Source organism: Scardinius erythrophthalmus (assembly GCF_964197995.2).
Source record: "Scardinius erythrophthalmus genome assembly, chromosome: 3".
NCBI classification, from domain to species: Eukaryota; Metazoa; Chordata; class Actinopteri; order Cypriniformes; family Leuciscidae; genus Scardinius; species Scardinius erythrophthalmus.
The window spans coordinates 32,317,303-32,342,135 of NC_138223.1; the positions used below are offsets into that span (position 1 = coordinate 32,317,303).

The 24,833-nt window shown below is 36.7% G+C and overlaps 1 protein-coding gene across 3 annotated transcripts in view; it reads right to left on the reverse strand.

The window, feature by feature from the left end:
• Positions 1-7,529: 7,529 nt before the first annotated feature.
• The window catches only part of dctd (dCMP deaminase), a 29,560-nt gene continuing 12,256 nt past the window's right edge, over positions 7,530-24,833 (reverse strand). The window contains exons 4-7 of one of the 3 annotated variants that reach the window (XR_014029950.1): positions 23,431-23,547; positions 12,429-12,525; positions 8,490-8,686; positions 7,708-8,383 (exon numbers count right to left, since the gene is read on the reverse strand). Coding sequence is in view for 2 of the 3 variants with exons in the window: in XM_081362562.1 (XP_081218688.1) it covers positions 8,281-8,383; positions 12,429-12,525; positions 23,431-23,547 (317 nt within the window). In the remaining variant the exon portion in view is untranslated. Of the gene's footprint in view, positions 8,384-8,489; positions 8,687-12,428; positions 12,526-23,430; positions 23,548-24,833 lie in introns of all 3 variants that reach the window. The other 2 variants (XM_081362563.1, XM_081362562.1) reach the window with 2 other exon arrangements.

Consider the following 24,833-nt stretch of genomic DNA (forward strand, 5'->3'; position numbering starts at 1 on the left):
AAATGCTAACATGAAAAATTAAATAAAATGAATATTTTGTGTTCTGTGGAGAGCCAACCCTTCTTCATCCGGCGGGTAGTATTACTTTTGGATTGTGTAGTGTAATTCACAGAATTACTAAAACATATTTTGCCACCTAAAAGTTACAGATTTTTTGTGTCACGTCCGTAACCATGTGTAGCCTATTTCCCTCATATTAAATATAAAACGCATATGTAGACTGATATTTTTCTAATGTCTGGACTCCTTTAACCTGACACCTGCACTCACTCTCTCCAGATTACTAATCACCCGCACCTGTTCCCAATCAGCAGTCATCAGCCAACTCATAAAACTCTCACTGTGATTTCAGTCTTTGTCAAGCCTCCAAAAGGAATAGATTATGATCCATTGTCTCCTGAACCTCTGATGCTTCCAAGACGTAACCTATACTCACCTGTGAAACACTAACCTCTGTGTCATTGTCCTGCTGTCTCCAGGAATCCTGTTTGATTTCCTATTGCCTGTGATCCGTTGTTCTCCCGAGTTTCCAGTGTTTCCTCCGAGCTTGCTTGTTATCGACTGCATCTGAAAGAGAAAAGACAAGTATTTATGAACTGTGACTGTTTGGTATCTACAAACCTGAAGTGAACATGCTTACCTGCTGTCTGCCCAGCACCATGTGATCTTCATTGAATCTGCACCTGAACTCACCAAATACTCACCTTGCACTATTGTATAGCTGTGTTTAGATTCACTTACCTCTGTCTCCGTGCCTGTATCCTGACAGGAGTATGGATATATAAACAGTTTAAATATCTATCCATTTTCTGAGAATTTATATTTCAAGTTTTTACTGCAAATGTCACGTCCATAACGCTGGAATTGCAAAATTTTAAAGAATTTATCCTCAACTAGTTTTGTGGTGTAGGTCTACGTATTGTATGTCAACTTAAAATTAGGGGTGTGTCGCGATTCTGCCTTCTCATACCGCGACACAGGTTTGTGGATCTGAGTGTCGCGATTTCGGTTTCATATTGCATATTGTTACAGCCATAATTATTAGAAATAGACATTAATAGAATAAATTGTTATGCAAGTACTTTTACTTTTAATACTTAAAGTACATTTAAAATCAGATACTTTTTACTTAAGTAGGGTTTTCATTGTGGTACTACTTTTACTAAAGTAAATATGTCCCTGGTTATTTTTACCTTTACATGATGTTTCATTAACAATGTTTGGGAGGAGCACGTTTAAATAATCAATCAATCAACTAGTCATCAAACAATTATGTGATGTGATGTGCGAGACTCGACTTCTTCCACCATGTATTGACCGTCTCTGGCAGTCTTCCACCATTCATAGAACCATGGTTATGAGCAGTAACAAGCATTCTATTTATTAAAACCATAAATCTCATTAAATTAGTTTTAAGGATTTTTACATTTATTCCAAAATAATAACAATAAGAATGAAATGCAGAAACAAATTTCAGATTACATCTATATTTTATTGTGTTTAGCTGTTTTTTAGCTGTTAGTTTGTTTTTTTGTTTGTTTGTTTTTTTACTTATTTTCAAATCATTAGTCATCAAAGCTCGTAATCACTGCAGGTGTCATGATGGTAGACACGATGTAGCCTACCTTTAATTACACCAAGCTTAATGCTCACAAAAAAAAAAAAAACACAGATTATGTTTTCAATCTCAAGTTTGATTTTGACATTACATAAAGTGTGATATCTAGGCGGGTGAGTTGTTTACTTATTTTTTAATTTGTCTTCCATTAACACCATCATTTAATTCACTCTCACCAATATGCAGATGCGGAACGACAGGCGGGATTTATCGTGTGAACCAATCATAACTAAACATTGCCTCCTCTCACGTGACTATCCCCCATTCATTTTCAATTAACCCTATCAAACTCAGCAAAATGTAAATTTAAACTCTGTTTAAAGTCAGAAGGCATGAGAGACACCGACATCCACACTAGATGCAAAAAAAAAAGAGCGTTAAACACTTCATAATCACAGCTCATCTGGAACATTATGGGAAGCAAGTTTGATGGATAGCAAATGGAGCTATTTGTGTCACATTCCACAAGCTGCAGCAAACATGAAGGTAAGTGCTGCGGTTCATTTAAAATGCTGTAGGCTACTGCATTCAGGTCATTTCATTAGCTAGCTGCACACCAATTTATGCAATTGGGAGGTTTAATGGAGACAATGGGCCAAAATGAAAAAAAGACATTTACTTAGTACATTCCACTTTTTACTAATTTCTCTAAGAGGGCATCATTTAGGCTACATTTCTGATCAAAGTGTCTCTTTACTTGGCAGCCAAGAGTTTTTAATGCAGACACCTTCCTCTAACTGTTTTTATCTACACAAGGTTTTTTGCTAAAGACCAGTGCTTTATCAAGGCTGAAATTGAAAGAAGCATCGAGGGGGCTCATTGCAGGCCCATGTAAGGCTTTTTCTCTATATTAAACCTGAGCTAAATTAGACAGAGCACCAATGGCAAACCAGCTACTCTATTTTTTGTCAGTAAATTAAGTTTTCGTACTAAATGGATTAATTTTATTTATCTTCAAACACTCACATTATGTTTACCTGAAATATTAAAATGTAAGAAGTAGCTGTCAGAGTGGGATAATGTAAAAATATGCTAGAAAGTAAAAGGTAGGTTTTCGGTTTATTCAACACCCACATCACCTGTCATTGTTGTTACACTTGCTGAGCATGATTTGCCAAACACCATATCGGACAGATTGCATCTCTCTGGTCTGAATACTTTTGCCTTCAACTAAGGCTGATCAGCCACTTTACTGGCATGGAGGACTTTTGTTTTTCAAAGTGTTAAACCTTGTTTCTAGTGTGAAGATGAAGCCTTCAGGAAACTATAGCTTTTAGGTCATTTAAGTTGCTAGATAAGGACAGATGCACTTTACTCAAAGAAAAAGGAACTGATCCACAGTGTATTTCAAACTGTGCTTATATTTATATACACATACACACAGGGGTGATGCCAAAGAAACAAACCAAAACAACCACAAACTGTTGAAACAGATGGTGACCACCACCATAAAGCCTAGTGTTTTTCACAAAGATAAACTAGCCTACGTGATTAACAGATTTGGTCCCTTACCAGCTTATGTAGAGAGAGATTTTCCCCAGATTTCTGACATAATATAGATGATAAAGATGTTTATTATAATAATAGATAAGTAGTTGGTTTAAACTGACATAATCAATGTGCTTTGTCCTTCAGATGCATTATATCTGACATTGATATAATTCATCTTTCTGTCATCCGCATCCACAGTATCTGCCGCCACAGTTATCTCTTTACATAATTTCTCTGACACTAAGTGACAGGACATTGGGTACTGCTGAAAGTACGCTAGATCTGTCACTCACTGACATTTTTGAATGTCTACACAGGACAACCATTTGATGAGAAAGTAATGAGAAATTTTTGTTTAAAAAAAATATATATATATTTTGAAATAAGGAACATTTTACAGAAATCATGTGGCTTTTCACACCAGTTTTGTTTTGTTCCTAAAGTAGATTGTCTTTTTCCCCAAATAAAGACTGACAAAACATTTCAAGTTTTGACACTGCAAGTTACAGCACTGAAAAGCTAGATTTTAAAAAGATGACCATATGACATTAGCACAAAAATGAAAGGCGTATGTATGTCTTTTAACCACCTTTCCAGATACCCAACCTGAAATCCATCAAGTATTTTTGGAATGACTCGAGTCTATCACAGGTCATCACCAGTATGACAGAGCTTTTAATTTTCTTCAGTATGTGCAAAATTAGGTAAAACTATCTATAAAAATAGGTTTTCATGAAGTATTTACTTGTTTTTTTTAACAGTTAGATTTCTTTTTTGTATTCTTTTTTTTATTTAGTTGTTGAAAGGTCTGCTTTGTGTGGTGTGTGTGTATATATATATATATATATTTTTATGTTCATGCAAATATTTACACATTAAGAAATTTGCTGAAAAAATAATTGACAGTGAGAGGACTTTCTTTTTTTTATGCTAAGTATATCATCACTTGAGTTTTGCATAATCTGAGAGTTATGGTGCATATATGCAGAGATTATATCTTCTCCCTATAATTTTCTGTCAGCTCTCAGACTGCCACTGTCTGTAAAGTCAAGTTAAATTATTACTATGTCCTCCCACAGTTTGTATTGTAATAGAGTAAAACTAACATATTGTGATCAATTTGATGTTACCTGTGTCATTTCTTTAGGTATCAGTACTTCACCTCTGTGTGCTTTGGTCTGTCTTTTCTTAGACAGTGTTGTCTGTCTGTCTGTCTGGCTGGCTGTCAGTGCGCTGTGTTCCAGAGAATGATTGCACTTGGTTCTCAAACAGATATGCTGCAGCACTTCATCAGCTACACCATCTGACACATGAGCAGGTTTTCATCTGCTTGCTGTAAACTTTCTTTGAGGCATTTTATAACCCCCTTTGCTGCTCAAACAGCATACTTTCCTTTCCTGCAAAAAGACCATTACAAGAATTATTTTTAGCAGCACCTCCAGACCCATCACCCAAATCAAATCATCAAAGGGAAAAACATCATCCACAATGTGGATGATATGATGCAATTTGCATGTCAACCACTCATGTCTTTTTAATTTAGGCTTTGAGGTGTTTATGACCTTTACCCATAACAACATACTGTATTTCAGAGAAAAGAAATGGAAGAACAACAGGGTTTTTTCCCTCTTTAAGTATAAACTCAGTGGGCCTATTCTGTTTCAGCAATGACAACACTCCCATCAGGTGGGTGTAATGCCGCAATACATCAAACTCTGAGATGAAAATATGAGCAGCCACGCAGTTATAGAATGTGCTAAATAAAATATAGTCACAAAAGCTGCAATTATGTCTATAGTCAGGGATAGTTCATTTACAATCATTACATTTTAGCCATGCATAACATTCTTCTGCATATGCAGTGGCCAAAAGTGATTAATTGGGTTTTTCACACTATATTCATACTTTTACTCAAATATTTATTAAATATACTGTATGCATGTTGTGAGGTTGTGCCTAAAGTGTAAAACTAACGTATGCATTCCATGTTTCAATTGTATCATTTGTCATGATGCAGTGAAACAGAACAAAGTGTGTCATGCTAAGCTTGCACTTATTATTCCCAGCCTATAATTCAATAAATCACAGGTATTAGCTATATTATTAAATGTTACTTACTATTTATGTCAAAATGGCCAGATGGAAGGAGCTGTCCTATGCAACCAAGGAGGATATTAATAAAATGGCTAAATCTAGTTAGTCGGTTTTGGATATTACTCATGTGCTGGATGTAAATGGTCACAATGTGCACAGAATTCAACTCACATTGAGACCACTACAAAGCTGAATGTAATAAGGAAGACTAGTGAGCATTTTGACAGGAGGATGAAAATCACCTGAATGTGGGACCACCTCAAACGGTTCAAAAGACCTGGATGAGACACGCAATTGTGAGGAACGTCCAAGTTCATCTTGAACTGTAACCAACAGCTAAAAGAGGTTGAGTTTTTTTTATAAACCTGAATTCTAAACCTGAATTGTGATAAGTCATAGGTTTTCCAATGAAGCTTAACTTTTGGAAAAACTTGAGGATCCGAAATGCACGACAAATGCACGAGTCAAGTGTTAAGTGAGTCAATACCCAGAGGGAATGGATGCTATAATCAAACACAAGGATGAACTAAAACATATAGGTAACTGAATACAATGTAGTGAATATTTGCTTTATTTTCTGTGAGCTTTTTGCTTTTCTATGCATAATACTATAAAACCCATATTCCATGATATGCTAGAGATTGCCTTTCTTTTAATACCTTAATCAAGTTTAGTGTATTCTTCTTCCCAGTATATAATACTCATATTTTGCAAATATCCCCTCTGGACATACCTTTTGGCATATACTGTGCATCTCAAAATATCCAAGCTGCTATTTTCGGGACAATGCTAGACGGTAGACTAGGACCAGGGACATTTCCTTGTGGCAACAGATCCATTTTATTAATTTTCTTTAGGGTTAATTTTCTTTTAGAAAATACTTTCTTTCATGCAAGTTATAAGATATATTTTAATGTTTTTTTATGTCAAAAGACAAGAGTGCACAAAAAAAACAATTGGCACACAAGAAGCATTAAATCACATTTCACTGAACACCTATTAATGAATGACCTCTTTCTGGATAATTTCTGGAAGTGGCTTTGGTTCTTATTTTCATAAAACATGCGCAACCAGCATATGTAAGGACTGTCTATGATGCTGTTGAGTAACTAGCTTGAATGACTCTTTCAGTATGGCAGCCAGTGATGTCAGGTGCTTATTTGTGTTCACGCTCTGTTGTCTAAAGAATGTTAAAAGTTTCTATTTAACAACTAGATTTGCAGTGTTGAGCACAGCGTTTGTGCGCTGCAACTTCAGTCACTCACAGCACTCTTGCTCGGTTTCTGTATATAATCTATTTGCAATTTGAATAAAAGTTTTATTTTTCATGCTGCTAAAAGGACCAACGGCCACGTATACATTGTAGAGTTCCACGAGAGACAACTGCATTTAAATGCAGTGAATCTGCTAAAATATCCACTATATTATATCACAGACTCATATTTGGCGATATGTTATGGATACCTCTAAGCGCCTATGGTGTGGGCAGATTGTTCACATGATGTAGGCAAAATGATGTATTTTTTGCATGACAATTGCACGTTCTCATCTGTTTTTCTTTTAATTATTACCATTTTGGGCGGCATGTCTAGCTATTTTCCTTAACTGCATCAACTCAGTTGCATATTGCATATTGTTGGTTTGATTGTTTGTGTTACATGAGAAAATAATTTCTGTCTACCTAATTCAGGTGAGGCTCGGGTCACGGTCTTTATGTCAAACGGTCGGTTACGTAATTAAATGCTGCTGTTGGATAACAGGTCGGGTGTTCTGTTAAGTACTGCGGGTGCAGGGCGGGTTTACCAAGCAGGACCCGTGCAAGACTCTTGAGTGGAATCATTCACAATGAGCTGATAATGTGCACTTCCCTCACAGTATATGAAAGTGTGCTGGTCCTCCAGACCTCATTATGCTTCAAAAGCCTTAGGATCTCAGTATTCAAGAGCTTAGTATTAATTATCAACTTCTTAACTGTTATATATAACTCAGAAGTGACAAACCAAGCCATATGTCAAACCAAAAAAAATTAATTGCAGTGCCATACAACCATTACATCAACTCTCAAATGAAGATTTATGTTGTTAAAAGATCTCTGCATTATCGAATCCCAGTAGGAATAGTGAATAGTAGTGACCAAATGATGCTCAGAAAAAAATGTCCAATTATACTGTTAAGAAATATCATTAAATCCAAAGTTATTGTGTGTAATGGGAAACCGTTCAGTGATGTATGCATGCCACATAACAAAAAATAGCAGCTGTGTGGGCAGATTTATTTTGTGTTGTGTAACAACAACAAAAAAATCTAAATCTCATAGGATGCCTATGAACCAGAAACAGAGTAATTTTATTCAGTTTTTATTTTGAGAGCGTGATCCTGGTATAACGATACCTAACAGTTGCAAATACATCGCTCTAAAATGCAAGTCTTTTTATTAAAACCAGAAGTTGTGGGCTCTAACCTGCACAGACACAACATGCACAAAACAATACGGACTGCGGTTTGACAAAATATGAGGTTTATCTGATGGGGTTCTTACAAAAGCTTATGAATATGAGCAAAACAGTCATCAGAGGTTTATTGAAGGAAAGGGTAATTTACAGTTTTTGTATGAGTGAAATGAACATCAAAATCTAATCAGCCTTGTCATACAGCATACAAAAAAATTAAAAGACAAAGGTAAATAATTTGATTTGGTTAATGTTGGCATCCAGTTTGATTTTAATTTCCTCATTGTCAACCCATTAATAAATACTGAAACTCTAAAAGAATCAATTTAAAATAGGCACATCAGCCAAGGTCACTTACCGCCGCTATTGTATAAATTGATAAAAAAATATGAATGTTATTCATTAGAGCATATACATAAAAGAAACACATTTCAAAACTTTAACTACTGTCAATTTCAGGAAGTTTCAAGATTTGAAGAAACGAAGATTTAAAACAAAATTGCACGACAGTGAACTATATCTATTTAGTAATCACTCAAACCCATAAAGACCTTCACCAGTACATAAACAAGGTAAACAATGTGTCTGTTTTATGAATACTTAATGTCACGCTCCAAGTTCCTTGGCTTATGATGACTGTACGCCCCCAAAACCACTGGAAGTGTTCAATCCGGGGTGGTTGATTGAATTAAAATCAATGACAATCTTTCCATGCTTCGGCTTGAATTGCCTGTAGGACAGAAATAAGAACAGAAAAAATATATAAATATATTACTGAAGCATGTCGAAATAAACTTTCAAATCAGAGACGTTTTTAAAAAAAGATTTTAAAACACCTTTATAAAATTGACAAAGAGAATTCACTTCTTGTCCTCATTGTCCAAGTTGTCACACCTATAATTCACCTCAGCATGCTGGAGTTGAGGAAACCAATTACACACTAGTCCTCGTGAGAGAGAGAACACAAGCAGCATCCCCTCCAAATGGCAATCCCACCAGGACCAAGCACCTCAACATCTCACGAGAAAATACCCTGCCAAGAAGAACCAAACCAGCAGGTGGTAAACTCCTTCCCCCCCACTTTAAGCCTTTTCTTCCATCTTCACCACAAACCTTGCTTTTCCATTCCTTTTATTTTTCTTGTTCTCAATTCACCTCCTATACCACTCTTTTTACTCTTCATTCTTTCATGAACCCCTCCCTCTCAGTGTGAGATGAGCTGGATGTGGCAAAAATCTATTCCTCATCATTGAACCTCTATAACAACAGAAGCCAATCCATACAAATAGAATCTCCACTGACAGAAAAATTATTAAAGACTTTGTCCACGAACATTCACAAAGCTTGGACTCTCGCTTTCCCATGTTGCTTAATGCAAAGCCGGCATCAGTTGATGCCTGAGCAAATTGATTCATAATCTTATTCAGAATTCAAAATGCAGAACTCTGCACAGCAATGGTGAGGTTTCAATCCTTCATTTCTCATCATCTGGCACTTAAAATGAATAAATAAAAAGCTGAAAACATATGATCTACTACTGCAGTTCATTGTCTGAGTCAAAGTCAGATGTAAACTTTTATCGGACATGCAAGTAGCGCATTGAATTCCTTTTTCCGCAGGTCGAAAATGTGCATAAGGAACAATTATATGCAAACATAATATAAACAAAATATTAAGTATAAGAATATATATAGATAGATAGATTAGATAGATATTTGTATATTTTGCTGTAGTGTGTCAGTACAGTATGAAATCAGTTTACATTTTCAAACATTAATTTTGTCATTAATTGTAATAATCCAATGACATTTTTGTATGCACAAGGAATGTCAACAGCCGGTGCTCCACACGGAGATCTGATCTCACCATTATCGTGTCCATCTGGGATTACATGAAAGAAATAACTGAGTCAGACTAAATCCAGAAGAACTGTGGCAACGTCTCCAAGACGTTTGAAGAAACCTACTTCCAAAGTTACAGTATGTGTACAGTATGGGCACTGTTAAAATGCTGTAAAGTGAGGATGCTTTCAAAAATAATGTCATAAATATATTTTATCAATCAATTAACTTCTATTATTACATGGCTTGGCTGAATTCCAATATAGAATGCGGTCTGTTATTTCTTTATAACAGACCGCTGCGAAGTATAACAGACCGTTGCCATGAAAAACAGCGCGTTGCTATGGACGCGGAACGGACTATTTTCTTTAGCGGAAGCAATACAATCGTTTTTAAATCAATAACCCCTTTTTAAATCAATAATTCGCGGCAAATTATTTATTTATTTTGTAGGTAGCCATGTAATAAGCGGGATAATGTATAGTGAGCCGGTTGTTATAGTGAATAACAACCCCTTTCAGGCTGATTCAAGATCCCTCCGCTTCGCGTCGGGATCCCGTTCAGCCTGTCGGGGTTGTTATTCACTATAACAACCGGCTCACTATACATTATCCCTTACTTAACTAAATCAAATCAATATTTGGTGTGACCACCCTTTGCGTTTTAAACAGCTTTTGTCCAGGTACACTTGCACATAGTTTTTCAGGTAGCTTTGCAGGAAGGTTTCTTCAAGCATCTTGAAGACGTGGCCACAGTTTTTCTGGATTTAGCCTCTCTCAGTTTTTTCTGTTTCTTCATGTTATCCCAGATGGACTCTATGATGGTGAGATCAGATCTCCGTGTGGAGCACCGGCTTTTGTCAGACTCCTTGTGCATACAAAAATCTCACTGGATTATTACAATTAATGACAAAATGAATGTTTGGAAATGTAAACTGATAATTCCTACGGTACTTTCACACTACGTGGTTAAGACTTTTGCACAGTACTATATTTATTTTAACAATCATTAAACACCACCCTCCTCTAATCCCTAGTACTCTACAATCAGATTTATTTTCTAAAAATATTTTATTTAAACATTCTACAAAACATTTATTTATAATATGAAATCTAACTAACTTTTTTTTTTAAATGTTTTACTTGAAAAGTGTTTTAGTTCTATTTTCTTAAAATAAACACCACTTGGTTTGATATTTTGTTAAATAAATGCTATACCATGCCTACATTTATGAGAGGCTTAAATGTCCAAATACTTGGCACAGATGGACACAGACTATGGACATTGGGTCAAAAAATTTGAAAATGTGATGGGTGTGGAAGAGATTTTAATATCTTTATTAAATAGCCTATGGCTCTGCAATCAAAGGGCTGAAGAAATGGAAATGCAGAGATCCATAGTAATGCTGGAAGTATTGGAGAACAACCTTCAAAAAGCTGCAGCAGGGGAATTAACCTTGCTACCCTCAAAGACAGGCAAGAGGCATGAAAGTATCTTCAAGGATTTCCTGATTTTCATCTTCAGGCGGATCTACTCCTTTTGTCTCCTCAGGCTCATGTCCCCCCAGTTCTATTTGATCTGACTCTGATGAAAGGCTTCAGAGTTTATTTACCGTGCATCTATATATAGTGTGTACATACAACTGGGAAGATGAGATTTCCGTCCAGTCCGTTCTTGCTGTAGTTCCTGCTGGCTCTCTCTAACATAAAGAGGACTTTGTTAGGACCGCAAACCCCACAGAGAGTTCAGTTAAGTTGTCAGTTAACCCTGTATCTCATTAAAAAATAAAAAAGTGAAGGGCTTCTTCGCTCACATTATGCATTTAAACTAAAGGCTTTAAATGTTTGCATTTACATTTTGCTCTTTTAATCCCTGTATTCTTGAACTTTAAGCTGACACCTTCGGTGTGGTACTCATTCTGTTCGGACTGTTTGATGGATCACACACACACACACACACACACACACACACACACACACACACACACACACACACACACACACACACACACACACACACTTAATTTTAAGGTGACGTTGTTGATGATCTTTGAACTGTCGACTCAAACTTCTTTGTCATGTTTGTCTGTTCAGTCTGACTGTAGGCTATATGTTTATGTTCTAAACTTTGTTTGTTTGCTAATATGTCATTTATGTTTTGTAAAACACCTTAATTACAGATTAAAAGTGTCATACAAAAGTATTTAAGTTTTTAAATATTATCATTATTATTGGAAGTAGTAGTAGTAACAGTCACTGATGCCAACATGCATGAGGGGAAACCAGCTCAGCTCCATCTTGAATAAAACAGCTTTTCTAGGCCACTGATATTACTGCAGTCTCCATCTCATGTAGATATACATCATTGTGCATCATATTTTTTAATAATACTATTCTTTGTTTGCCAGGTATGAAAAATACAACATTACAATACAATACATGATTTTATTTTAATCATCCACCAGGCTAGTCTCTTAAAGTAACAGTACACAGTTCTCTAAACAAGCCACAAGATTTGAGGTATCATTCATGTCCACTGCACAAACAAATGTTTAACAACATTAAAATATAAATATATATAATTAGTAATATATAAAACGTCATTGATATGACTAGTCAATTGTGGCTGTTTATTGCATTTTTGAGGTTGTCATGAAGGTGATACGATTTGGCTTCCTATGGAGTATGAGACAAATCCAGACTTGTGCACAGTGCTTACTCATTTTTCCCCAAGCGTGTCTTTTTTTGAAGGCTTACAGAAGCTTTTTGATGCTTTAGGTCACACATACACCCACACATCTGAGGGTCAGGCTCCGTTACAGCCTTGATTGTACAATCGTTCGGGCCAGTCAGATCCGACAGGAATGCAAATGAACCCTCTTAATTTCCAAGCCACACACCAACCCCTTACTAAGGTCAGACTCGAGAGACTTACTTGTACGTGATGCCCGCCAAGTTAAGCAGACGTCTGGAGGCAGTCATTTCTGGAGTGTCATGGTATTTGTCTGACAAATAGATCACATCCTTTATACCTGTAAGGCAGAGACAGCAGAAGAATAGTGTGGGTCAGACAAATGCACAAAAAAAAAAAAAAAAAAAACCAGAAGGAGAAATTCAAACAAACAGGCCCAAAGAGAACAGGGACCCAAAATAGCCTGTTAGGAAAGAACAAGAGCTTGTGCTAGGGGAGAAGTCGATAACTTGTCGCTGCAGGCTCAAGCCAATATCTACCAATCCCAATTGAAACGAAATCTGCCCTGCTGGCATCTAAAAAACGTGGGGCATTTGGCAGCACCCCCACGCATCCTGCTGACTACTCACAAGCGGCCCACATGAGGAGAGTCTATAAAAGGCCCTGTTAGCCAAGCTTTACAGAGAAACACGAGGAATCTGGTAAAACCACTTAGACTCCCTCATGCCCTTAACGCTTTCAGAGGTGAAAAAGAGTAAACCGACATAGCCAATGGTTGTTGCAACTGCAGGTGAATATATCGGAGAGAGAGACACACACACCACCCCAAAATACACAGCGTCTCCATCAAGCACGTTTATCTGCACAGGAGAAAAGTGCTCTGATCGAAGGCAAAATGACTTGCACAGTGAATTCCACCTTTCATTAAAAGCTGTCAAGACAAGCATGGGGCTTCTACATGGAATAATTTGAACAATTTAAGAGGCAACAGATGAAATTACCATGGAACAGCCTGGCTATGTTATCTTAAAACCATGCCATCTTTAGTTGGTGACATTTCATGGTGCATAGGGGGGAGGGAAAAGGACTTCTCATCTGGCTATTTAAAATAAAAAGCAAGCACTCAAGGTCCAAAAAAAGCCCTCAAACCATTTAAAGTGTTCCAACTAAAAACTGACGTGATACCTAAAGGAAAAAGGCCGAAGAAATTGCACGAGTGCTTCCATGTAAACATGCCTTTCCATGAAAAGAACATGAGGATAAGTATCGAAGCTGCATAAAACACTTCCAAGACGACAAGCTGTCCAACAGAAGGGAAGCTTCTGATAGAAGGTGGAGCAGAACTCTGGAGATGCCACGTTTCCAGAATGCTCTCCGGAGATGAGGTGACAGGACAGTCCCTCAGTCCCTCCAAAAACAGTCACAGGAAGTGACAAGATGGCAGCTGCTTGGGAGCTGAACACTTTAATTCCTCAGAGAGAGGAGAGGCTCTAAAGCTGCGCTTCAGAAACGCTGTCGCTGGCACCGAGAAGCTAAAGTGCAGGGGGGACATCAACATAGAAGCCAGAGGAAGTGAAAATGATTGGTGTCATTTCATACAGTGAGATTGAGAGATGGACACGTTTGAACTGCATTTGAAATGAGCTGTAACACTTTCTCACTAGAGGAATAGCTACAGAATTAGATACAGAAGGGGGGAAATGTAATATCTAGGGTCTTCAATTTCACATTTGTCGTGAACAAAATTATAGATCGAGAAAAAAGGGGGAGAAAGTACAGTGAAAGGTCTCATTTTAGAACAAGAAGTAGTCAATGAGTGCGTTTACATGCCCCCTCATAATGCGATTATAATAGGATTTTGGCAATATTGCGATTAAACTTTACCTCATGAAAATGCAATACTTCGATCAAACTAATGCGATTAAGCTCATAATTGTAGTAAGCATATTCGCATTGAACTATGTAGTGTACGACGATTTTAGATCACAATAAACAGGAATGTAAACACCTTAATCACATTATTGCCGCTCTGACCAAAGAGCACATGTGCTCGGACGTACGCGGATGGCGTGTGTTTTCACACAACGTCATGAATGAACTCTGTGACATAATTCTGAAGTTTTCCCTTTACTCTGAATCGCTAAGTCTCTGCTCCGTATCTTCATCTAGACGGCGCAATGTTCATCATGGCGCCAAATAATATCCAATACATCCATAAAATGTTGATGAATTTGATGTGAGTAGATTAAAACAATGGCCAGTAACATTTATACTGTATGCCTATCTGAGTGTGGAATAACCATACTTATTAGCAAATAATCAGAATAATGAAAATTGCATGTAAACTGGAGTGAATAGATCTGCTGGTGTCATTTAAACATCTTATTGCGATTAAAACCTTACTCTGATTATTAGAAATAATCACATTATTGGTGCACAAGTAATCATAGTCATTTGACAAAGAAGGCGGCAAACTTTGTGTGGGAAGTCAAAAGAAAGCTTTGTCGCCGGGTACAAAAATGCATACCACTGGCACCAAAATAAAGGAAAATATTCCTTTTAATAAATCCCTCTGGTTGTAATTAAATTATGTTAGTTTTCTGTTAAAGAAGCACACACCAGCAATATCAAAAGGTTTACCACGTACATAGAAACAAGATACAGCCCGGATGCCTTTATAAGAGAATCAGGGTGGATTCGCATTCCAAGTCTACTAATATTCCCTTTATCCTCATGTTTTTTACATGCAGAGGCTTTTGCGTTTCTTCATATTGTGAGGCTTTACAACTTCTAGTAAACAAACATGGCCAGAACACCTTCAAAATTAACCAGCAGCGACGACACCCCGACTCGATTCTTTTAAACTCAGCATTCAAACATTAAACATCCGCTTGGTTCAGCTCCATCTGATTGGCATCATCAGAGGGCGTTTTTAATGAGGTCGGACGATCATTTTTAGCAGCGTTTTGTTGCATCCTATAGAGCGCGTGGAGACGAAAGGGAAAGAAAGTGCTGTGTGTGTTCCTTAATGATGCCAGAGCATTGAGAGGAAGCTGACACCCCACTGAGAGATGGGCCAGGGCAAGGCCAAGCATCCTGAAGATCAGACGGCATCGGAGCGTGTGTCATGCTATCTTCAGCACACAGCTTCAGTAGGCTTTGCCACAAGTGTACATGGAGGGGAATCAGGAAGAGAGAGAGAGAGAGAGAGAGAGAGAGAGAGAGAGAGAGAGAGAGAGAGAGAGAGAGAGAGAGAGAGAGAGAGAGAGAGAGAGAGAGAGAGAGAGAGAGAGATCAGGACAAAAAGACTTGGAGGGGAGGAGAGAGAATGGGGAAGAGGGTGTTAAGAGAGTTCAACAGATAAGAGGAGATTGAAAATAACAACAGAGCAGGGTTTGGAGAAGGAAAAATAAGAGGAAGACAACCTGTCACTATGTAGGTTGTATCTAAGCAGCCAAGAAGGCTCACAAAGAAGCGGGCTGCTCAAAGTGACGCCCACTGCAGATTTCTCAGTATGGCAGGATGACCATAGAGAACCTCAGTTTCCACCTGTCTCCACTGTCATTTCATCTGCAGCCACATCAGCACTGACAAGGTTGCCACTTTAAAAAAAAAAAAAGCTCACTGTTTGTAGAGCGGTTCATCTTGTGTCTACCTCAGAAAAAATAAATATTAAATGTGTTTGAAGTGGAAAGTACATAAAGCATAATAAAGAGTTCTTTTCAAGCATAATTACAGTCATTCTTGTTGCTAAATTGTTGTATTGTTAGAAAGAGGACAGTGAAACTATACAGATGCAACAATGAACTAAAAACAAAATTATGAATATAAATTGGACTGTACTTAAGGTATATACATGGCAGAGGGCATTCAGACTGTGTTCACATCGATAGAAACAGTTTGAGGGCACATGTACACTCTGTCACACTTACATTCACACGTCACAGTGCAAGACAAAACTGTTTAAGAGCTCAGCAGAGATTGCATTTAGTTAACTTAAAGAAAACCCTAAAGAGGGTAAACAAGTTATTCAAATGATTTCTCACTGAAGCAGTTTTGGTGCTACTACTGAATTTACTTTTTTCTTTTTTTTAAACATCTCTGGTGCCAAAGTGACAATAGGACTGTTCATATTTGTTCCCTACATATTGAAATTTACAGCATGGTGCATTTTCTAGTGGCATTTAAACTTAGTGCTTTTAAATATGTGGTAAAATTGACTTTTTGAATTGACATCAGCCAGTCTGAAATAAATAAATAAAAATGCTGCGGTCAAATCGATTAATCGCATCTAACATAAAAGTTTGTGTTTATATAATATATGTGTGTATATATATTATATTTATATATACACTGCCGTGCAAGAAGTTTTGGATCGGTAAAATTTGTAATGTTTTCAAAAGACGTCTCTTATGCTCAACAAGGCTGCATTTATTTGATTAAAAATACCAAGGAAAAAAAAAACAGTAATTTAAAATAGCTGTTTTCTATTTGAATATATTTTAAAATGTAATTTATTCCTGTGATGCAACGCTGAATTTTCAGCATCATTACCCCAGTCTTCAGAGTCACATGATCCTTCAGAAGTCATTCAATTCTAATATGTAAATTTGATGTTTAAAAAACATTCATTATTTTTATCAATGTTGAAAACAGACAATTTTCTCAGGATTCTTTAAATTAATAGAAAGTTATATTACATTTATTTGAAATAGAATATTTTGTAACATTATAAATGTCTTTACTGTCCCTTCTGATCAATGTAATGCATCCTTGCTGAATAAAAGTATTGATTTATAGAAAACAGTTGTTTTAAATTGTAATATTTCAGTATATAACTGCTTTTTTTGTATTTTTAATCAAATAAATGCAGCCTTGGTGAGCATAAGGGACTTCTTTTAAAAACATAAAAAATCTTACAGATCCCAAACTTTTGAACGGCAGTGTATATTTTAGTGCTGTCAAACAATCCAAAAAAAATTGAATCACACATTTTTTCAGTAATTGATCAAGAATCGCATTTAAAAACATTGGAGTTTTTAATATTTTTATATTGTAATAGTTTCACAGTTACGCTCCAAATTAATGTACAAACAACTTAAAGACAGTATATTTTAAATATTTGTTGTAATAGCATATTTTTATACAGTGAGGAAAATAAGTATTTGAACACCCTGCTATTTTGCAAGTTCTCCCACTTTGAAATCATGGAGGGGTCTGAAATTGTCATCGTAGGTGCATGTCCACTGTGAGAGACATAATCTAAAAAAAAAAAATCCAGAAATCACAATATATGATTTTTTAACTATTTATTTGTATGATACAGCTGCAAATAAGTATTTGAACACCTGTCTATCAGCTAGAATTCTGACCCTCAAAGACCTGTTAGTCTGCCTTTAAAATGTCCACCTCCACTCCATTTATTATCCTAAATTAGATGCACCTGTTTGAGGTCGTTAGCTGCATAAAGACACCTGTCCACCCCATACAATCAGTAAGAATCCAACTACTAACATGGCCAAGACCAAAGAGCTGTCCAAAGACACTAGAGACAAAATTGTACACCTCCACAAGGCTGGAAAGGGCTACGTGGAAATTGCCAAGCAGCTTGGTTAAAAAAGGTCCACTGTTGGAGCAATCATTAGAAAATGGAAGAAGCTAAACATGACTGTCAATCTCCCTCGGACTGGGGCTCCATGCAAGATCTCACCTCGTGGGGTCTCAATGATCCTAAGAAAGGTGAGAAATCAGCCCAGAACTACATGGGAGGAGCTGGTCAATGACCTGAAAAGAGCTGGGACCACCGTTTCCAAGGTTACTGTTGGTAATACACTAAGACGTCATGGTTTAAAATCATGCATGGCACGGAAGGTCCCCCTGCTTAAACCAGCACATGTCAAGGCCCGTCTTAAGTTTGCCAATGACCATTTGGATGATCCAGAGGAGTCATGGGAGAAAGTCATGTGGTCAGATGAGACCAAAATAGAACTTTTTGGTCATAATTCCACTAAACGTGTTTGGAGGAAGAAGAATGATGAGTACCATCCCAAGAACACCATCCCTACTGTGAGCATGGGGGTGGTAGCATCATGCTTTGGGGGTGTTTTTCTGCATATGGGACAGGGCGACTGCACTGTATTAAGGAGAGGATGACCGGGGCCATGTATTGCGAGATTTTGTGGAACAACCTCCTTCCCTCAGTTAGAGCATTGAAGATGGGTCGAGGCTGGGTCTTCCAACATGACAATGACCCGAAGCACACAGCCAGGATAACCAAGGAGTGGCTCTGTAAGAAGCATATCAAGGTTCTGGCGTGGCCTAGCCAGTCTCCAGACCTAAACCCAAAAGAGAATCTTTGGAGGGAGCTCAAACTCCGTGTTTCTCAGCGACAGCCCAGAAACCTGACTGATCTAGAGAAGATCTGTGTGGAGGAGTGGGCCAAAATCCCTCCTGCAGTGTGTGCAAACCTGGTGAAAAACTACAGGAAACGTTTGACCTCTGTAATTGCAAACAAAGGCTACTGTACCAAATATTAACATTGATTTTCTCAGGTGTTTAAATACTTATTTGAAGCTGTATCATACAAAAAATAGTTAAAAAATCATACATTGTGATTTCTGGATTTTTTTTTTTAGATTATGTCTCTCACAGTGGACATGCACCTACGATGACAATTTCAGACCCCTCCCTGATTTCTAAGTGGGAGAACTTGCTAAATAGCAGGGTGTTCAAATACTTATTTTCCGCACTGATTTGCACTTCCAGGAGCAATAAATATTATATATTTATATAAAATAGGTTTAAAATTATATATATGCTTTAATCTCACATCATTTGTCCTCCTTACTGTTCATAATTGTGTGAAAATTTCAAAAATAGGTAACTTTTAGACTATTAATGTGGTCAAATGTCATACGGTCATACGGAATTCACTTAAAGTTATTTAAGACAATTGCATTTAAAATGATTAAAAATGTTTAAAAATGATCAAATTTTTCAGTTGGCATATTTTTTCAAGCCTTAAGATAAGCATATTAAAGTATCAGTAAGATAGACCTTTAAGAAATGTCATTAGTATCAAAAACAAATTGTTCCGCCAAGACACATTTTCCCTATGTCATACGGTAAAACAAAGTTTGGAAGCCATTTTGGAACTGAATATTAATGACTTAAGTCATGTGACATGTGATGACATCACTCAGAGGACCCCTGAAGACCAGCCAAGTTAAAGTTAAGTTTAAAATTTTGCTCCTAAATTTCAGGTAATTTCACCTTTTCCAAGTGTGTAACCATGTGTCACAGATTTGGGTGTCATATGGTCAAACATCAAAAAAGGGTTTAATACATTTAAAATTTGAAAAAATATTGATTTACAAGTGAAATATAAAGTTTAAAAGTCAAGGTCAAGGGTAAAGGTGGAAGGAGGTGGCCAAGCAACTGCCTGTTATAAATGACAAAGCATGAAACTGTCATAAGGGCAAACAAAAAATGTCATACGGACAAATGATTTTACCGTATGACATGTTGTTATACCATATGACACAGAGCATTTAACTGAATTATTTAGTTATTTCTTAATTGTTTTATCACATATATAGTTTGTACAACTACTATGAATTAATATTAACATATATAATATATTTCTGCCTATTTCAAGCATTTTTTCACATTATTACAGATACCTCTTTCTAGTAAGGAGAGGGGTGCACGTTTCCGTGCAAAGCTAAGGGCAGATCCTGCAGCTAGAGAGGAGAACCTAGCCAAGAGGAGGGAAAGGTATAACTGTGAGAGTATATGATACTCAGATATACTCGTCTCAGATATACTCGTCTCAGAAATAATTGTCTGGCGTACTCGTATCAGAAATACTCGTCTCGGAAATACTCGTCTCAGATATACTCGACTCGGAAATACTCGTCTCAGATATACTCATCTCGGAAATACTCGTCTCAGATATACTCATCTGAGATATACTCATATCAGAAATACTCATCTCGGAAATACTTGTCTCAGATTTACTCGTCTCAGAAATAATTGTCTGGCATACTCGTCTCAGATATACTCGTCTCAGATAGACTCGTCTGAGATATACTCGTCTCAGATATACTTGTATCAGAAATACTCATCTCAGAAATACTTGTCTCGGATATATTCGTCTCAGAAATACTCGTGTCTGAGATATACTCGTCTCAGAAGTACTCGTCTCAGATGTACTCGTCTCAGAAATAATTGTCTGGCATAGTCGTCTCAGACATACTCGTCTGAGATATACTCGTATCAGAAATACTCGTCTCGGAAATACTCGTCTCAGAAATAATTGTCTGGCATACTCGTCTCAGACATACTCGTCTGAGATATACTCGTCTCAGACATACTCGTCTCAGATATACTCGTCTGTTTTTCCCCACAATGTTACTGTTATTTGTTATACGTTTTTCGTGAAAAAGTGATGAATCTTTTGATATGAGCTATTACTGTAAATTATATGAGATTAGGTTGTTCATAACCTTTTGATAGCAGACATGAATGTTACATGAATGATAGCAGACATGATAGCAGACATGAATGTTACATAAATGATAGCAGACATGTATGCTAATGCTACAAGAATGTACTGAAAGAGAATTGAGTTGACTAAAAGAAATGTTCAAGTGCTGGGAAATATATTCTACTGTTAATAAAAGGTTCACTTGAGATGCCTTGTGTTTCTTTGAAATCATTCTGAATTGGCCTACATCAATTTATTACATTAAAAATGCAATGAAACATTGAAAATGTCATACGGTAAAACAAAATATGTCATATGGTAAAACATTGAATTTTAAAAGAAATAAAAATAAATACTTTGTTTGTTTACATGGTTCATGAAAATAATGGAGGAGAGCTAGTATGAATATATATATATAACTTCAAGGCATTTTTGACTAATTTCTAGCAAAAAAATAGAACAAATGTCCATAGATGACATGCTGTAGTCGTTAAAAAACAAAATATCTAGTATTTGTGGTGTAGGTGTTTATATTTTGCAACTTGTTATAGAATACTTACAGATCAACTATTACATTCTTGGTTGTATTTAACCGTGTCATGAATATCAAATTTAATTTATTTCTAAAAATCACTTCGTTTTACCGTATGACATTTTCAAGGACTGTATACAAAGAAACACATTAAAATGTCATATATTGTTATTTTTTATAAAGGGCACTAATAAAAAAAAAAATATATACACACAGATTTACACAAAAAATGCTTTATTTAATTTGTCTTTTCATTTTTATTTTTTTACTGTTTTGAAATTCTAAAACATCACTGACCCGTATATATAATATATATATATATATATATATACACACATATACACACACACACGTTAATTATAGACATTCAGCATTACAGTATAATTAAAAGCTATCATTTCCAACATTTATTAGGCTTTAAAAATAATTTTTAATTTAAGGAAACTTAATTTTAAAGATTGTTTTAATCTTCACATAAACCCTTTATAATAAATGTAATTTACCTGTGGCCTTCCTATCTGTGTATTTTTAATGGAACAGATAGGCCTTATTTTTTTCAGTGTGAATAATTGTAAGACTCAGCACATCACGGACAAAATATTTGTGCATATCTTACCGTTTCCTACTGTCTGTCTGTTAGGGTTGGGTACCGAAACCCGGTTCCAATAGGGAACCGGTTCCGACGTAAACGGTAGTAACGAGACCGAATAAGAACGAAACTTTCGGTGCCTGACGTTTTTTACCGCCCCCTATAAAACATCTCGCGGCACGAATGATCCAATAATAAAACATTTCCAGTAAACCAGCAGAGCATTCATTTAGTTCGTTTGTTAAATAAGAGACGATCTAGCGCTGAAATGTGTTTTTTAAATCAAGTGATCAAAGTGCTTGTTGCCGCTGCGATCAGTGGCGCGGATACAGTGTTTTCTCTTGTGGCTCGCGCACACCGCACTGTCTTCACTCGGACGCGCGCTTCAATACGTTGCGGAGATCGATCTATTTATGAGGCGCCGTCTATATGATTATGTGCGCGGAGAGTTGTGTGTGTGTGTGTGTGTGTGCTCGCGTCTCAGATTTTTTTTTTTCCTACTATGGAAGTCAATGAGACCAGAAACTGTCTGGTTACTGACATTCTTCTAAATATCTTCCTTCCTGTTCAGCAGAAGAAAGAAATTCATACAGGTTTGAAACAACATGAGGGTGAGTATATGATGACAGAATTTTCATTTTAAAGTGGAGTATCCCTTTAAGCCCTAGACGGCGCCTCATATCTATTCATTCTGGTGAAATCACAAAATATAATGGACACAAAGTGTCCCTGCTTGATATACAACCACTGATGAGCATAATCGGTTAAAAAAAAAAAAAAAAAAAAAAAAAACTACGAATGCGGATTAGAACCCAAAACCTCTGACACGCTTGACTAAAGTTCAAGTTCAGCTGCCAGTGTTCCTCTTCGGGTAAGTCTAGCATTTTAATGCCAACTGCAAATCTTGCATATCAAGTATGAAGTATATCAATATCAAATATATTTATATGAGGCTATACTGTGTGTGTTAAATATTTCTGCTCAGTGTCAGATATTTCTCTGTTTTGTAAAAGTCATAATATGAGAAGACCAAATTTTGATCTTAACTCAAGTGTTTTCGGCTACATCAGTAGCCTTTTAAACGGCACAATTTTTCATTTAATCAGAAATCAGAAAATCTTTTTCAGAAAATCACACACACACACACACACACGTGTTATTTTTTTGATAAAGTGTGTGCGGTTTAGTTTTCTTAAGTACCGTTTCAAGAACCGTTTAAGCACCGAAACCATTTGAAAAATACCGAGTAGGTACTGGTATCGGATAAAACCCAACCAATACCCAACCCTACTGTCTGTGCACTACACAACAGCACAGCTACATTCATCAGTTCTTGATTAGGTATCACAATTAATTTTGAGAATCATGAAATTTCACTGGTACTGATCATCATGAGTCATGGCAGCACTAATAGGGACGTATCTTTTACACGCCAATGTTGCAGCAAAGAAACAGAAATATAACTGTGATCAAAGTATTAATTCACTGATGCCTGTTACGAAATGAATATGACAATTAGCTGTTTACCTGTCACCATAGATTCTGTGTGCTACTATGATTCCTGAACAGTGGAAATAAAAGTGCTGAAAAACCTAGACATGCACAGTTAGAAACAAATGCTCAGATACACTCTCACCTGCTTGAATAATGAGTTTGGCGCACTCGTTGCAGGGGAAGAGCGCTACATACATAGTGCAACCCTTGACATCTGCAGAGTTCTTATTCATGATGGCGTTCAGCTCTGCGTGACACACTGCAACAAGACATGAAAGACCTGTTAGAAGCGTTCAGAGGTCACAAAGGCGCATACATGCAGCACAGAATGATGAATCATAGCTATGATTAACAATTCTGCTTCACAACAAACATGGATTGAGCTTTCTTAGCTTGTCAACATTGTACCACTCCACCAGAAAAAGGCTCCAGTCGCCAGTTCACTGTTATAAAGGAAAAAGATTTCAAAGCATGAGTCTGAACAGATGTCAGCTCTCCACAACATCACCCAGAAAAAGCCCCGTCTAATCACTCACTCTGCTCGCCTTAATTACGGAGAATGAATTGGCCCATCAGCAGTGGCACATTACCACTGCACCACGAAACACCGGCCTGACACACGTTTATTTTGGCAGAGCTTCAGCACAAGGCAGAGAGAGAGATAGAGGGCATGTAGTTATGATGGAAGAGAGATATCAGTAATTCATACAGAAACGCACACTCATTGTGTGTTTTAACTGGAAGCAAGCACACATGATAAAGCTCATGATGGAGTACGATCAAATGAGTGAACATGGGAGGGGCTGAGCTATTGAATCTATCAAACATTTGATGCGTGTTTAGTATTAATCTGACTGGACTGTCATTTATTTAAAAGGTAGCATGGAAGATATTGCTATATGGACTGCAGCAAAATAAAGCATAGCAACAACTAACATTTTTCTCTGTGGTTGCAGCATATAAACACTGTATCCTGTTAGAGAATGAGGTGAAAGTGTCATTATATTCTCAGGGCAAAAAAATAAAAATCACATTAGGCCAATAAGTCTTATATTTGGTATTTCAGCATCCTCTAGTGGCACAATACTGTACAGACAATTCATTAAATAATTTTTACTATTGCTCATACTTGATGTATGATGTATTAAAATGTCAAGCAGTCCTCATCCACCCTCATAAACACTGTGAATAACAAACTGAATTGGCTTCCTTAAACCCTCAACTTAAACGAAAATTTAGCAAAAATGTAAATATTGTTTTACACTTAAAATTATACAAATGGCTACAAGTTAAAAGTTATATATATTGCAGATTGATTTTGATTAAATTATGTCATTTTCAGTTTCACGCTTCAGTACAGTTTTGTAGTATTCCCCCCAGATCTGCATACATTTTTGCTCCAAATCAAATGTTGTAATGCTGTGACACTGTAGCACTCCATTTGGACATGGGAAGTCCATGTTTTACTTAACCAATAGAACTAAACCAGAACTAAAACCACTCTGAACATCTAGCCAACCACTACTACAGCAAAGCCTGAGGATT